Consider the following 13838-nt stretch of genomic DNA (forward strand, 5'->3'; position numbering starts at 1 on the left):
AATGTAATATATTCTATGTTTTAACCTTTTACATTGGAATTGTTAATATTTACTCTTATATACCTTTTATAATCTCTGTATTGTTTTTTAAAATTAAGAGTCCTATATTCTTTATTATATGATTTCAAAATAATTTTGTTGGAAAACTAATTATTACAATTAATCAAAATTAATTGCAGCCTTATTTATCATTTTTTAATTATCAATATATAATTATTTTAGTAATCCAATAAAAAACTGTTTTCAAATTTGTATCCAGTAAAATTTTAGATCTTACAGGAAAATTCTTCTTTCCTTATAAAATACGACGATTAAATTTCTCTCGATCGAAATTAATTTTCGTCTCAATCCCGACGATTCCATCTGCATGCAGAAATAAATTTGCGAATAAATATGCCAGAGGAAAGATGCGCGACTAGGCCAGGGAGGTCGTTAAATAATTTACTCTACACAGAAGCCGTCATGAATAAACGACGGTTTATAGCTTACAAATGTGCTGATTTACGTGTGTAGTAAATTATCAGACCAACGTTATATTCCGCGTGATTCATGTCGGAGAAATCTATATTGGAAAACGGCAGTACTCCACGAGTGTGTAACGGCTTGTGTCTGAATCTACAAATAACCTGCAACTTCATCGTCATTAATAACGCCTTAATTACGAAATTATCAATAAATCAAATTTATCGAGAAGTTTCTGACGAAATATTGATATCGAATTAAAAGTATGAGCAACTTTGAATATACTTGCCTTCCATCTGCACACTAACGTATATGAATTGGATATCGTATTTAGAAATATGTTGACACTTCAATTAATCAATGAAAAATAATTATAATGGTGAAGCGCACTTCATAATGTCATAGCAATTTCGTAACTGCAACTTGCAACACCTGTTGCAAGTGCTATTTCAACATTACATTCATAAAACCAACCCGCAATTATTATCATATTAAATGTCTTTTCATTATTAATAATTTTAATTGGAGTTTTATTATCTCACGCATTTTCGAGGTGAGAAAGGCGAGCTATTTCAATGATTAAAATCTATTAGTTTTGCAACGAAAAGAAAGTATAATCGTACATTTCATATATGTAATAGATTTTCAGCCTAATCGCTCATAAGTAATTCATTTAATCCGACAATTTTTTACGCGTAATTGTAAGAATGTAATCTGGCACACGCGTGTTATGGCCGGTCTTGACGTTTCGCGCCGGATGTTGTAAGTAAGCCATCAGAGAAAATAAGTGACCTGTTGCTCACAATTCATATTCCGTGGCAGTCGCGCAATTTGTGCGAATACCTCATCTCATCCTCGCGTTTTTCCGCGCGCATGGCCGACGGTGTCGCTCGGCTAAAGAATATTGCGCTTCCCTCGGAACGTCTGACAGGACACTTTTACGAAGACGAGACAGCTACTCCGCGAAGCTACTATCATGGACCATTTTAAACTTTGAAATTATACCGCGCATAGCGAGTCCCCCTATTATAAGCCACCGCAGTTGGTATAGTGAAAATTGTACAACTGTCAGTTTGATAAGTTACTTTCTATCTCTTTTGACGAGTTTGTCGGGACACATTTCTAAGTATCGCATCGTATTATTTTCGTTATAACAGAATTGTGTGCTGTAATATATATCTGATGGATATCATTTATGTAATTAAACAATTGCATAATCAAAAGTTTCAGCTTTCTTGAAACGACGAAATTTAATTCTTTACTCGTTTCTATAAAATATCATTTATGGACGTAAGCTGTATTAATAAGCCATATCAGCAGCGATTAGTTTGTATTTATTAAAATATCTTTTATACAATGTAAAATCATAGAATGTATTTTTAATGGACGGATTTTTTTTAACATAATTTAAGATCAATTTCTCTTTAATAAACATGACGAGACAATAAGGGAATGAAAAAGAAGGGTTTTTCATGTATTAAACTTCAAGTCAAACAGATAACAAAACTACATTCTTCAGTTTAGTTTCGAGTAGAGTTTATCTTGAGAGAATTTTAATTCGAAGCGTAGCCACTAAAATAAATAATTCAAGAGATTAAAAAGTTGCAGTAAGTGAAAATCTTCCCCGACATTTTCATTAAGACAAATTTACTAAAGAACTCTGTTATTAAGAATTGATTAGTGATTGTTTTAAGATACTTTATATATCTCGTATAATACAGGGTGACCATTAGAATGTTGAAAGTATAACCCGTTATATTTTTTTTCTTCAGTTTAAAATTATTTCTCAGGTAAGAGTCGAGTATTTGACTCGTCAATTTCATTTGAGCCGTCATATAAGGTTGAATATCAGCATGAACGTATACTTCATTATGCTTCTATAATAGAAGCAAAACTTATACAGAAGCATATCGTAGATTTCATAAATATATATTGAGAGAAATGTTAATAAAAACTTTCTGGCTTTCTAATTTAAAAATTGTGTTCCTCTAATGATTATGCTAACCAAATTTTGATTAAAACAACACAAGTTTGGTTATTCTAATCAAATTTTGATTAGAGCAACACCATTTTAACAAAAAGATAAGAAGAAAGTTTTTTTGTTACTCACATAACAAAATGGTTAAACGTACTGAAACATTTCTCTCAATGTAAAGCTAAAAGAGCTTCAAGCAAAAGTACTCTTACTCTTAAACTCGTACAGTGTCAAATTCTATAAAACTTTATACAATTTTAATAAATTTTGTGTAACATACTTTCAACACGATACAAATAACTGTATTTAAAATATTAATGAACACTATTGAAAGAAATATCTCAATGTGTAAAGCAATTTTAAGAAGTTGAATAACGTTTGTCTCAAAAGCCACATTGAGGCTTAATGTGATAAGGTTTAATAAAAACGATGTCCAACGACAGATTCAAAATAATCGTTTAAAAAAGAACGAGGTGCCGTGTTAGATAAAGTTAATAAAAAATTGAAATTTTAATCGAAGTTCTGGTTTGTGTTCATCCGTTTTCTAACGGTAGAAACCGAATCCATCGAGTTAATAAATAATTTTCTCAGGCTATAACTGTTGTTATTAACGGCTCGTGCTCGCCAAACCGTCATAAAATAATAAAAAGGACTCCAAAAAGATCTATACTCGCAGAGATTTTTCGCGGTTTATCGCATTTCATTCCATAAAATGTCCCACGTTTTCACATCGTACTGAAATAAATACCAAAAGATTTCAATTTTTAAACTTATTTTTTTCCACCAGCAATAAAAGCTGTCACATTTAGAATGTCTATCCTCGGCCCAGTTGCGATCTTAATTTAAAATTAATTAAGGACTCCTGACAAAAACGCGAAATTCTCTCTCCCATAAGCTTTTCCCAAAGTAACTAAAGAATGTTTAACGTTCCATCGAAAGTGTATGCTTCGAATTATAAATATATCCTTCCAATATGTATGTATTTGCAATCGATATATTTGTTTATTTCTCAAAAATAATATGTTTAATTTCAAAATTCTGCTCGAAACTGATATTATGTAAAATTTATATCCACATCTCGATGAAATTAATAATATTTGAAACTTTATCAGGTACAATTACTACAACACAATATTATACATATATTAATGAGCTTGTGCTCATTTTATTCGACTGTTATTTTTTTCAATTTTCTGGAAACATTTCCAAACTGTTACAAGGTGCAATCAGAGATTTATAGATATCACTAGTTACAGTTATTACATAAATTGTAGGCACCTAAATTTTAAGCGCTGAGAGGAAGCTGTTTGGAGAAGCTAAGAAGGCTCGCGTCTTATTTTATGCTTTTTTTGAAGGTAGTTACGCAAAATACACGACATGCAATAACTTACGTTGCACTTTGGGATCGTGCTAACACGATGTTCATCCAAAAATGTCACAGATATTGCAAGCCAGCAGGCGGCGTGTCAGTGGAAAGCAAACGAACAAACAGCGTAGTATGCTGCGACACGTGTCGTGTCGTTAATTGTCAACATGCCGTTTATATTTTCCATTGTAGAACACACAGATATTCATTTCGCGTACGTGTTTCGCAACTCGTAACCCGCCGCGTTTCGCTGCCGTTCATTTCGAGTATCCACACAACATTGTAACCGATGAAAATCGGGCCGATATTCATAATTGATGGCCGCGAATGCAGACACACGTTAGAGCGACAAATTATGAAAATCGACTTGATTTAATCGCGTCTGACCTCGTTATCGCTATTAAAAATAACCTCGGATCATCGCTTGGATTATTAAAAGCTGCCCAGAAGCGAAAATATCGCTAAATTCAAGCTCCTCCGTTAACGAGAATTGGAGGAGGTCCGCGATAAAATCGGCCGCGCGAGCGCGACGGAGCAGGTAACCGTTAAAAATCGTCCGGCATCCCATCGGGATATTTCATGCTCCTCGCGATCGTAGATTCGTTTTCCGCTCGAGTATCTGTGCGAATACACTATTGTACCAGACAAACGTCCTCGCGCGCGCGTACGTGTTTTACATAGAGACGGAGACCCGTTCTCGCGCGCGCGCGCGCGCGCGTCCCTCTCTTCCTCCTTTATTCCTCCAAATATATTTGGATGAAGCACGGCATTAGTGGAGTGCAATAACGAACTCGCTTCTCTTTATAATTCCGGTTTCATAACACGTACAGGTGAAGTTAACGTGCCGGGCGAGAGGCGTACCCGAGCCGCGCGTATCCTGGCGTCGGGAAGACGGCAAGCCCATTATAATTCGGGAGCCATTTGCAGGAAGCGCCCCGAACCAGAAGTCTCACGGTAAGATTTAATATAGATGGTACACCCCCGCGCCGATACAGCGCGGTATATGCAATTATGTTTTCCTTAGGCGCGCATGCCGCACATCGCGCGATCCCCTTAGTATTCAAATTCCCTCATTACGAATCGTGGTTCCGGAGTTTAAGATAAATTTCGCCCGGAAACCGATTCCGCCGATGTTACGAGATGATGCCTTCGCTTTCCCGCGGATTCTGCCCCGAATCGCCGGCCACCGTCGCCTCCTTCATTCCGCGGATCATTAAACGTAATGTCGAATTCCATCGCGTTTAATATCGAGCCAGTTATAGAGCACACGCGTTCACCTTCTTTGGGATTCTCTCGTAATTTATGCTCATATTAAAATAGGAGAGTCGTTCATTTCAGATACGAAATGGCAGTTTGTCGAAAGTTGCTCTTACAAGGGAACCGTTAGAACTGTCCTTCATCGATTTTGATGGATTTTGGACATGTTGTAAAGCAGCAAAAAATATTCAGCTGACATTTTTCATCCGCTTATATCAAGGTTTAGGGTAGGAACAACTTCTCGAAAGTAAACAGATTTTTTTATTTTCCACATTTTCGAGAGAAAATGAATGAAAGTATGAAACAACATAAAACTTTTTTTGCATAAAATACCTTCTCATATATCTCATAATTTCGAAGATCATTGAAAATGAAAAACAATTGTTATTTTTTAGGGGCTGTTTCGATTTCTAAACCTTGAGGTAAGTAGATAAAAAATGGGTCTAACATCTTTTTTATGCATTATATAATCAAAGCCCATCAAAATCAGTGAGAAACAGTTCCCTTGTTAGTAGTTTGAGGAACTTACGATCGATTTTTCCTTTTTAATACTACTGGAATAAAACTAATCCTAATAATTAATAATTCGATTCCAGAGAAGTAAAATTGCTTAATATTAATTTTTTACTGAACTATAATTATTCAACGAATCGAAGAAATTCTAGATCGAGAAAATTCAGATCAAAATGTTGGACAATATGAAATTATTGCATGTTTCTCGACAAAGACTCTTGAGAAGCGTAAAATGAATGTTGGACGGAAAACACTGTTCGCGAGCCGAGCAAAGCATCCTGCCTTTCCCTCGACCGTCGCGTTGGTCTCGGCTAAACGACGTATTTAGTATTCACTTCAGCATGGTGATACTAATAGCAGGCAAATTTCGCTGTACTGTCAACGTGGTCCAAGGATGCAACGCCGCGGCAACCGGTGTAACATATGCCGAGCGCAAACCTGCACCTCTGAACGACCCGACTCCGCCGGCTTATTGTCGACACTACAATCGCAGTGATTATCGGACTCATGTCGGAAAAGTTTGCTTTAGTTTCGTGATTATCACAAGATTTAATTAACATTGGAAATAATTCCTTTACGGATGTTAACTAACTAGGAAACCGTCAGAACTGTCTCTCATCGATTTTAACGAGCTTTGAATTAAATATCATTTCGATAAAACTTTATAGATCCATATTTTCTTTATCTGTCTAGGGATCGAAACATCCTTGACAGCAAGTTAAAGAAATTTTGACATTTTCAAAAATGTGAATATGCCGTTATTAAGAGTAAATATAAAATATGATAAAATTTTCTTACAAAACACTTTTTTCATATATCTTATATTATAGTTTTGAACATGAAAAAAATCTATTGTTCTCGACGGATTATTTTGATCCCAAAATCTTGAGAAAAGCAGAAAAAATTAAAAAATATAGTTTTAAAATATTTTTTTATATTCTATAACATATTCAATATCTAATATTAAAATTGATGAGGGACAGTAGTTTCCGATGTGGTTTGTAAGTAATACAGCGAAAAATCTATAACTACCTTGATAGAATTTTATTAAAAATGTCGAAACATGGCAAAATTTAAAAAAATTAAATAATTTGATTTGATTGACCTTTATTACTGAAAATCTTATTAACTTTCATTCCAAATTCTTCGGAATGAATTTCCAAAAGAGTGAAATTGTATTCCAAAGAATTTAGTGAGTTGATTTTTGACTCCATTACGATCCATTATCATTACTCATATTTTGCTTTGGTGAAACTAATTTTTAGATGTTTATTGCCAAAAATATAGTTTAAAAAAGTTGAATTTCTGAGAAATTTTGTAAACGCACAGATGGTCTACATTTGCATTGTAAAGAATAGCTTTTCCTACGCTGCACTACTTAATAAGTAAGAAATTTTTAGATTCTTTCGCTGTCGATTTCTGAAACTCATAAAAAAATCGTCAATTTTTCAGTAATCTAAATATTCAGTAATCTAAATATCTATCGAACGAAATGTTTTTTAATTCCAATTTGTTTTTCATCTATTTAATTTTCTTAATACAAACTCGAGAAATATATTTCAAAATTTTTCAAACTTACTTTCCCCGTTCCAACTTATTATTTTCAAAGAACTAATTTCCAAGCGCGAACAAAGAATAAACTTTTACTTTTAAGATTTGAATGGGAAAACGGGAATCGTGTCGTTCATCGAGACTTCATAGTACTTCGATTAAGTTCGGAGTGCAAGCACAAAACGACATTTACACCGTTTCCGCGTAATTAATTCGCGGGGCGGAAAACACACGGGGTGTGTCTGAGGACCTTCGGGAAAATCGATGTTTTTGCATGTTGAACTGCTGATGTAGTATAACACGAGGCCGCAGGTGAGGAGGGCCCCGTCCGTTTGCTTAGTATATTTCGCGGTAAGGAACAGGTGCAGGCGAAACAAATTGAGCTTGTCTTATCTGCGCGCGCCACTTTGTTGTTTGCATCTGAATATACGCTCATGAACGTATTTAGAACGAACGATATGTGAAGAGCAAGGTTATTTAACAAAAATATTTCTTTTGCTTAATTTACACCGATGCATGAAGCGTGAAATTATTTGATTGGATTTTACAAATTGTTGAAACTTTTGAAGTTGTAGAAATATGAAGCAAATAGATTTGCAAATACTGATTAAGAATTCGTGTTAAAAATGCAGCATATAAAATGCGCACACACGAAAGTATAACATGCGTTACATGTTTTGTAATAAAATATTGGAGAAGCATAATTAGCGCGAATATAATATCATTAAGCGCATTTGTCGTTTTATTGATTATCGACCATTGCTTTTGTAACAGGTCGTTCGCTTCATGTTCTTTCTCCGTCCGCCTACATACAGTGGTTACTCTTCGTTAAATAACAATAGCCAGAGACACCGATTGTCAGCTAAAGTTTCTACTAATTAATTATATACGTATATATAATTAAATTGGCAGACTCTTTAGAAAAAAATTAGTTTGGATAAAGCAAGAAGGAATATCTGCTATTAATTTTGTGCTAATTATTATTTCTGATCGATAAAAAGATAGCTAAATAATAGTTTCGATTAAAATTAATTTAATTAATTTAATTAATTTTAATCAAAGCTATTATTAAGCTATTTTTTATTTATGTATTTATTTATGTTTATCAATTAATAAGTTGCTTTACTTTCTGTATTGGATACGCTTAACTGACTTACTAATAATTATTTGTTTAAATAGAATAATATTGAACTCTATCACGTAAATGCGTACTCAATTTATAGAAAATAACTAACGTATCATGTATTTACGTTAAATTATTAAAGTAAACTATAAACGTAATTAGCAAAATAAATCAATATATTGATTGATCAAATTGTGGCATTTCGAGAAAAAAGCAACTTTATATTAAAATAAAGTCAACGTGGACGCGAATTTTGGGGCGCTCTAGCGATTTGTGTACCAAAGGTGGTCAATTTTATTCGACTTTAATGTTCCTCAATAGTTCCTCAGTCCGAATTTCTCGGCGAAGAACTGAAGTTGACGAAGATCTCGAGGAACGAGATGGGGGTTTATCTGTGTATTGCCAGCAACGGAGTTCCGCCCGCGGTCAGCAAACGTATTTATATCAACGTTCATTGTGAGTAATAGTAATTACGGTCCGAGCTATAAGATTGGATGTGTACCGTGTTTCTCGTATAAAAGCTAAAGCCGTGCTGAGGCTGAAAATGCAACAGTATCTTCCGATTTCGATTTACAGTTCCGCCAGTGATTCAGGTACCCAATCAGCTGGTCGGCGCGCCCTTGGGGACCGACGTGGTTCTGGAATGTTTCGTCGAAGCGTCGCCGATGTCGATTAACTATTGGGTCAAGGACCCTAAGGGTGAGATGACACGTGAGATGATTTCCATTAAAAATAGAGCTTTTGCATTATATTTCATATATCACATTCTGTTGCGCTTTAATACTTTGACATATTTCGGTGTAATTTTATTATATTTATTATATTTAGTTATTGTATTTTTTCAATCCATAATGCTAATTTCATCAGTGGCAATATTACTCGCTGGCTACATTCTTTATTATTTACCGTTTATTGGAAATTTTCCTAATTTGTTACATTTATCAACTGGCCAATAATTACTCGTATGGATTGACTTCAAACTTCCTAAATAATTGAATAAAGATGACGAGCTTTTCGATTGTATTTTTCGAGTTGTACACTTTTTCATAAATAATTAAGTAATTTCAAAGTTTGTAAATTAAATTAAATTTGGCTGTAATACATTCTAACATTTAATCTTGATCGATGCGTGTCATTGGTTTTGTTATTTGTAATTATTGACAATTCAGTTCCCTCTTGCCTTCGATCAATCAAATATGTATAAATTCAATAATAACAACAATCAGAACTATTAACAATACAGTTTTCTCTTCCACGCGAAATGAAATTATAATTTAATATAATAGGAATAATTTACAAAATATCTTTCCATTCATGTATATAAACAAATACGATACCATCAGCGTGAAATAGTTGTAGTTTACTCAGCTTAATATTTACCACAAGTAGCATAGTCCGTTATAGCGATTGGTTTGTTAACTAATTACTGACTGTAACTAGCGGAGAAATACTCAAACGTTAATTACTCTCGCAAGACAAATCCGATTATGGACCGTACTTTAGTTAGACGATTTCGATACACACTGAGCGTATAGTAGTGTGAGTGTCGAAAAACTCATTCGTATTATTAGAAACGCGTTCTAAGATTACGCAGATCAATAGCGATACAAAAAAAAAACGGAACAATAGACAATTCAGATTATCCTTTTATTTTACGCCATAAAATATAATAATAAAATATAAAAAATGTAAAATTTCTCAGTGCACAGTGTCAATAATTATCCGAAATTTTGGCTTTTTTTTCTTGTAAATAACATCGTAAATAAAAAGCGAAATATTTCGGTATCAAATTGTAAATCGTACGAAATGTCAACGAGCATCAGCAACATATCGCAACAACATGTAATAACTTTGCTCGGGATTTTTTAAGAAAACTTTAGATAGATATAAGAGAATACTACTTATCCAGACTCGTGGAAATATCCCCGCAGTGGATTTCGCCTCGTAAGAGCCAGACGTTCTCCAGTTTAACACACGCTTAGCTATCCGGAGTTCCTCGCTCCAATGCATTCGTATGCAATTTCGTCTCGCGTGGAAGATACCTTTCACTGGTTTCCCATTATACGCAACTGTTTCAACGTGTAATAAGAAAGCATAGCGGGAAACGGGCGAGTTATCTTATTTATGATAAAAGACGTGGCTTCTTAGCACAACGTAAAACATAAATATATCTCACATAGTTTAATTGAAATGGTATTTGAATAAATTATAATTAATATACGCGTACTATAAAGTTTTAAATTTTATTAAATTATATAATATTAGATCCTTGTTATTAAAACGATTAAAAAAAAAAATCGGAATATTAAAATAGAAAAATGTTTGCGTGCGTGTTGTATTCGATTAAAAGAAAAAAAAATCCTTGGCATGATTTCAATAGTCGAGAAATATATAAAACATAATTAGGATTTTGATCATTGCATAAACTCGTATATCTTAATTATTTTAATTTCAATCTCTTTCCCCTTCGCATAAAACATTCTGTATTTCTCTCTGTAATTTCATAATGAGTGATTTTTTTTTTATTGCCGCCGCATATCAATCTATAAAAATGCTGAATGAAAAATATGAGAAAAAACAACATGCAGTTCTCCGATGAAGTTGGAATAATCGAGTATGCTCTCCGCTTTGTTCTCCAGGTGCGATGATAATATCCAGCGTGAGGCACGACGTCCAAACGCTGACGAAGTCACCGTTCGAGGTCCGGATGATCCTCACGATCCGCAACTTGCAGAAAAACGACGTGGGAACGTACCGGTGTGCGGCCAAAAATTCCCTCGGCGAGGTCGAGAGTAGTATTCGATTATACGGTGAGTACACAGCGCGCGTTTTCGACCGTTATCAAACGAAGTTTTCCGCGGAGCCCATAAAGAATACCTAATTCGATTACTCGACGGAACGCAGTCAAAACGAGAGGGTGGAAGGGGGAGGGAGGGAGGGAGGGGGAGAATTCCGTGCCGCATTTCGTTTCAATGCACGTGTACATTTGCGGATAATCGCGATTCTTTCTACTTTTCTCCCTTTTTTTCCCCCCTTTTTTATTCTTTTGGATGGTCGTAACGCTAGGGATTAAGATTTCGTACCGTAAAATAAAACCTGCAAATAGACCGGCAGATAATTGCGCGGGAGGTCAACGGTGAAAAGTTTGCTCTGCAAACTGTGAATGAGTTATTATACATATAAACTCTGTGTCGGGATTAATTTTCTGCTTGTTACGGTTGATAACATCTATATTTTCTTCCTAACACTACTTTGTAATATATTAATATCAAGTAAACACTATTTAAATTTTAAATATATATGTTATGGAGAATCTGTTTGTTAGAAAATTTTAATTTTTTTCTTGTTATTTATTATTGAATGCTCTCTCTCTCTCTCTCTCTCTCTCTATGAATAGTATTTAATAACAAATAGTAAAACAAAATTCAATATAAACTTTAAATTCTTGGTAACTGCAGTGAGAGCAAAAAGTATTCGTACAAGGAAATTTGCTACAAAAAAAGTCTTATTTGTAGAAAATAAACATTAATTAGCAATTTTCTACAATAAATACATTCTGTTCTGACATAAACAAACGAGCTTCGCGTGTATTCCTGATTTTAGAAGCTAAATTTCTCGTTTGTATGAATACTTTTTCAAACAATACAATTTTTAATTTTCGCTTATTTTTCAGATGATATATTTTGTATAATTAATACACATCTTTCTGGTATATATAATTTTTTAAGAAACATACAGTCTATTTTATTCTTTATGATTAATAAATTGTTAATTATCCAACAAGAAATGATCGTTAATTAAACGTCGAATCGACGTCAAATTGATGTTGAAATCATCGTATTTATATCGATTCGACATTAATTCGATGACTCATTTTTATGTTACCTTTACCTTTTTAAAAATAAAATAAAAAAAAAATGTTTTCTCTAATACGAATACTTTTTGCATTCACTGTAATTGTAAGCCGCAAATTAAAATGCGAAAAACTAAAGTCTGTACAATATTAAATAAAAAAAAAAGAAACAAACAAGATTCTACTTTTTATTTTTCATTCTTCAAAATTTGATTTATCAGATTCTTCAATTCTTATTGTTAAATAGCTGACTGGCTTTAATGAAGAAAAGAAGTTTGAAGCGCCAGATCCGTCAAGAAATCCGCTTTTAGGATATTACATCGTGCAAATCGCTCTACGCGTGACTTGTGTGCGGAACGATCTTGAACGCGTTCGGGTAACAAGGCTCTCGACCACTCGCAACGAGCGAATTACGACGCGGAAACGACTTTTTGCCGCACGTAACAACTCGGTTACAGCGATATCTCGCGAACCGTTGTAGGATCGAAGCGAGGAGCGGAATTTACTCTCGCGCATGACCTGTTATTCCTACATTAACGCGGCGGTTTGCGAGGTTAACGAGTCTCCTATACCCCCGGCGTTGAAAACGCTCGTTGTTCATGTCTCGCTCCCGCCGTCAATAAACCGTCCACTTCGTCCCGATCTCGCGCCTACCTGCGCCATGACAGATCGCGGGATGATAGGAATAAGAGGATTTCCTCTTTACGGCAAACACACCCCGCGTTTACAAGCATCGTCACTTTATGGACGGAAATCTCCGAGGAGTTGCCTCTATATATCAACGGCAGATGCCCTTCGGTCAATCCTCATCTTTTCGCGTGCGCGACGTTCGAATTTCTTGGCTAGCTTACAGCCCTTCCCTTCAGGGTGTACCAGGCGGAAGGGTGACGAGATAAGGCGAATGCAGTATACCCTTCGCGTTCGTAAATCGTCCCGTGTTATCGACCCATCGATTTCGAGAACGGGGGATCTTCATCCGGTGCGGTAGACGTAAGGATGACATATTTGCGTACGTAAATTTAAAGATGACGATACAAGAGATCGTCTCGCCCGCATTCGCGTTTCTTACTTGCTAGTGTTAACAAAATCCTCGGTAAAATCCGGAATTTCAAACTCGCTAAAGAAGATAATGCAATCGATTTTACCGAGAGTGGCAATCTTCTCGAAACTTACTACGGAATATTCCGATAGAAACTTCAGAAAACATGTTATATATATAAGTTACATATGCACGTGTCCACCTCGTCTGGTACTAAACTCTGTACATGGGAATAACACGTGGGTTGAGTCTTGTCTTATCTACAAGCAACCCAGCTTGACCTTTACTCCTTTATTCAAGGAATTCCCGATGGAGAAAGTTTGTAGCGTCAAAACTCTCGGATAAGTGCCGATAAATTCGTGGCATTACTACTTTTTGAAACAATATAATAAAAAGGGTTTCGAGTCGTGTGAAAACATCACGGAATTACCAGCAGCTTACTTATATTAGGTGTACAAAAAAGTTCTGAGCTTTAGATTTGATACAACCGAAATAACAATTTAAATTTTATATATCTTCCCGCCCTTTTGGGGTTTTAAAACAGTAACATTTAACCTCCTGAAATGCGATACGGTTTGGCGTTTGATGCACATAACCTCAAAAATCAGTAGTGTTCACGATGGCAATTACAAAAGAGCATATTCGATTTTCCATCCACTTCGCGTTTCATCTGAAGAAAAATGCTGCTGAAGCCACTGA

The 13838-nt window shown here is 34.9% G+C and overlaps 1 protein-coding gene across 1 annotated transcript in view; it reads left to right on the top strand.

Annotated features, from left to right (window-relative positions):
* Positions 1-13838, top strand: part of LOC108754049 (lachesin-like) — a 44358-nt gene that overhangs the window by 27994 nt on the left and 2526 nt on the right. Inside the window, exons 5-9 of the mRNA XM_018496079.1 lie at positions 4634-4757; positions 6560-6570; positions 8577-8703; positions 8824-8946; positions 10887-11057. Coding sequence (XP_018351581.1) covers positions 4634-4757; positions 6560-6570; positions 8577-8703; positions 8824-8946; positions 10887-11057 — 556 coding nt within the window. The remainder of the gene's footprint in view (positions 1-4633; positions 4758-6559; positions 6571-8576; positions 8704-8823; positions 8947-10886; positions 11058-13838) is intronic.

Source organism: Trachymyrmex septentrionalis, unplaced genomic scaffold (genome assembly GCF_001594115.1).
Source record: "Trachymyrmex septentrionalis isolate Tsep2-gDNA-1 unplaced genomic scaffold, Tsep1.0 scaffold75, whole genome shotgun sequence".
Lineage (NCBI taxonomy): Eukaryota > Metazoa > Arthropoda > Insecta > Hymenoptera > Formicidae > Trachymyrmex > Trachymyrmex septentrionalis.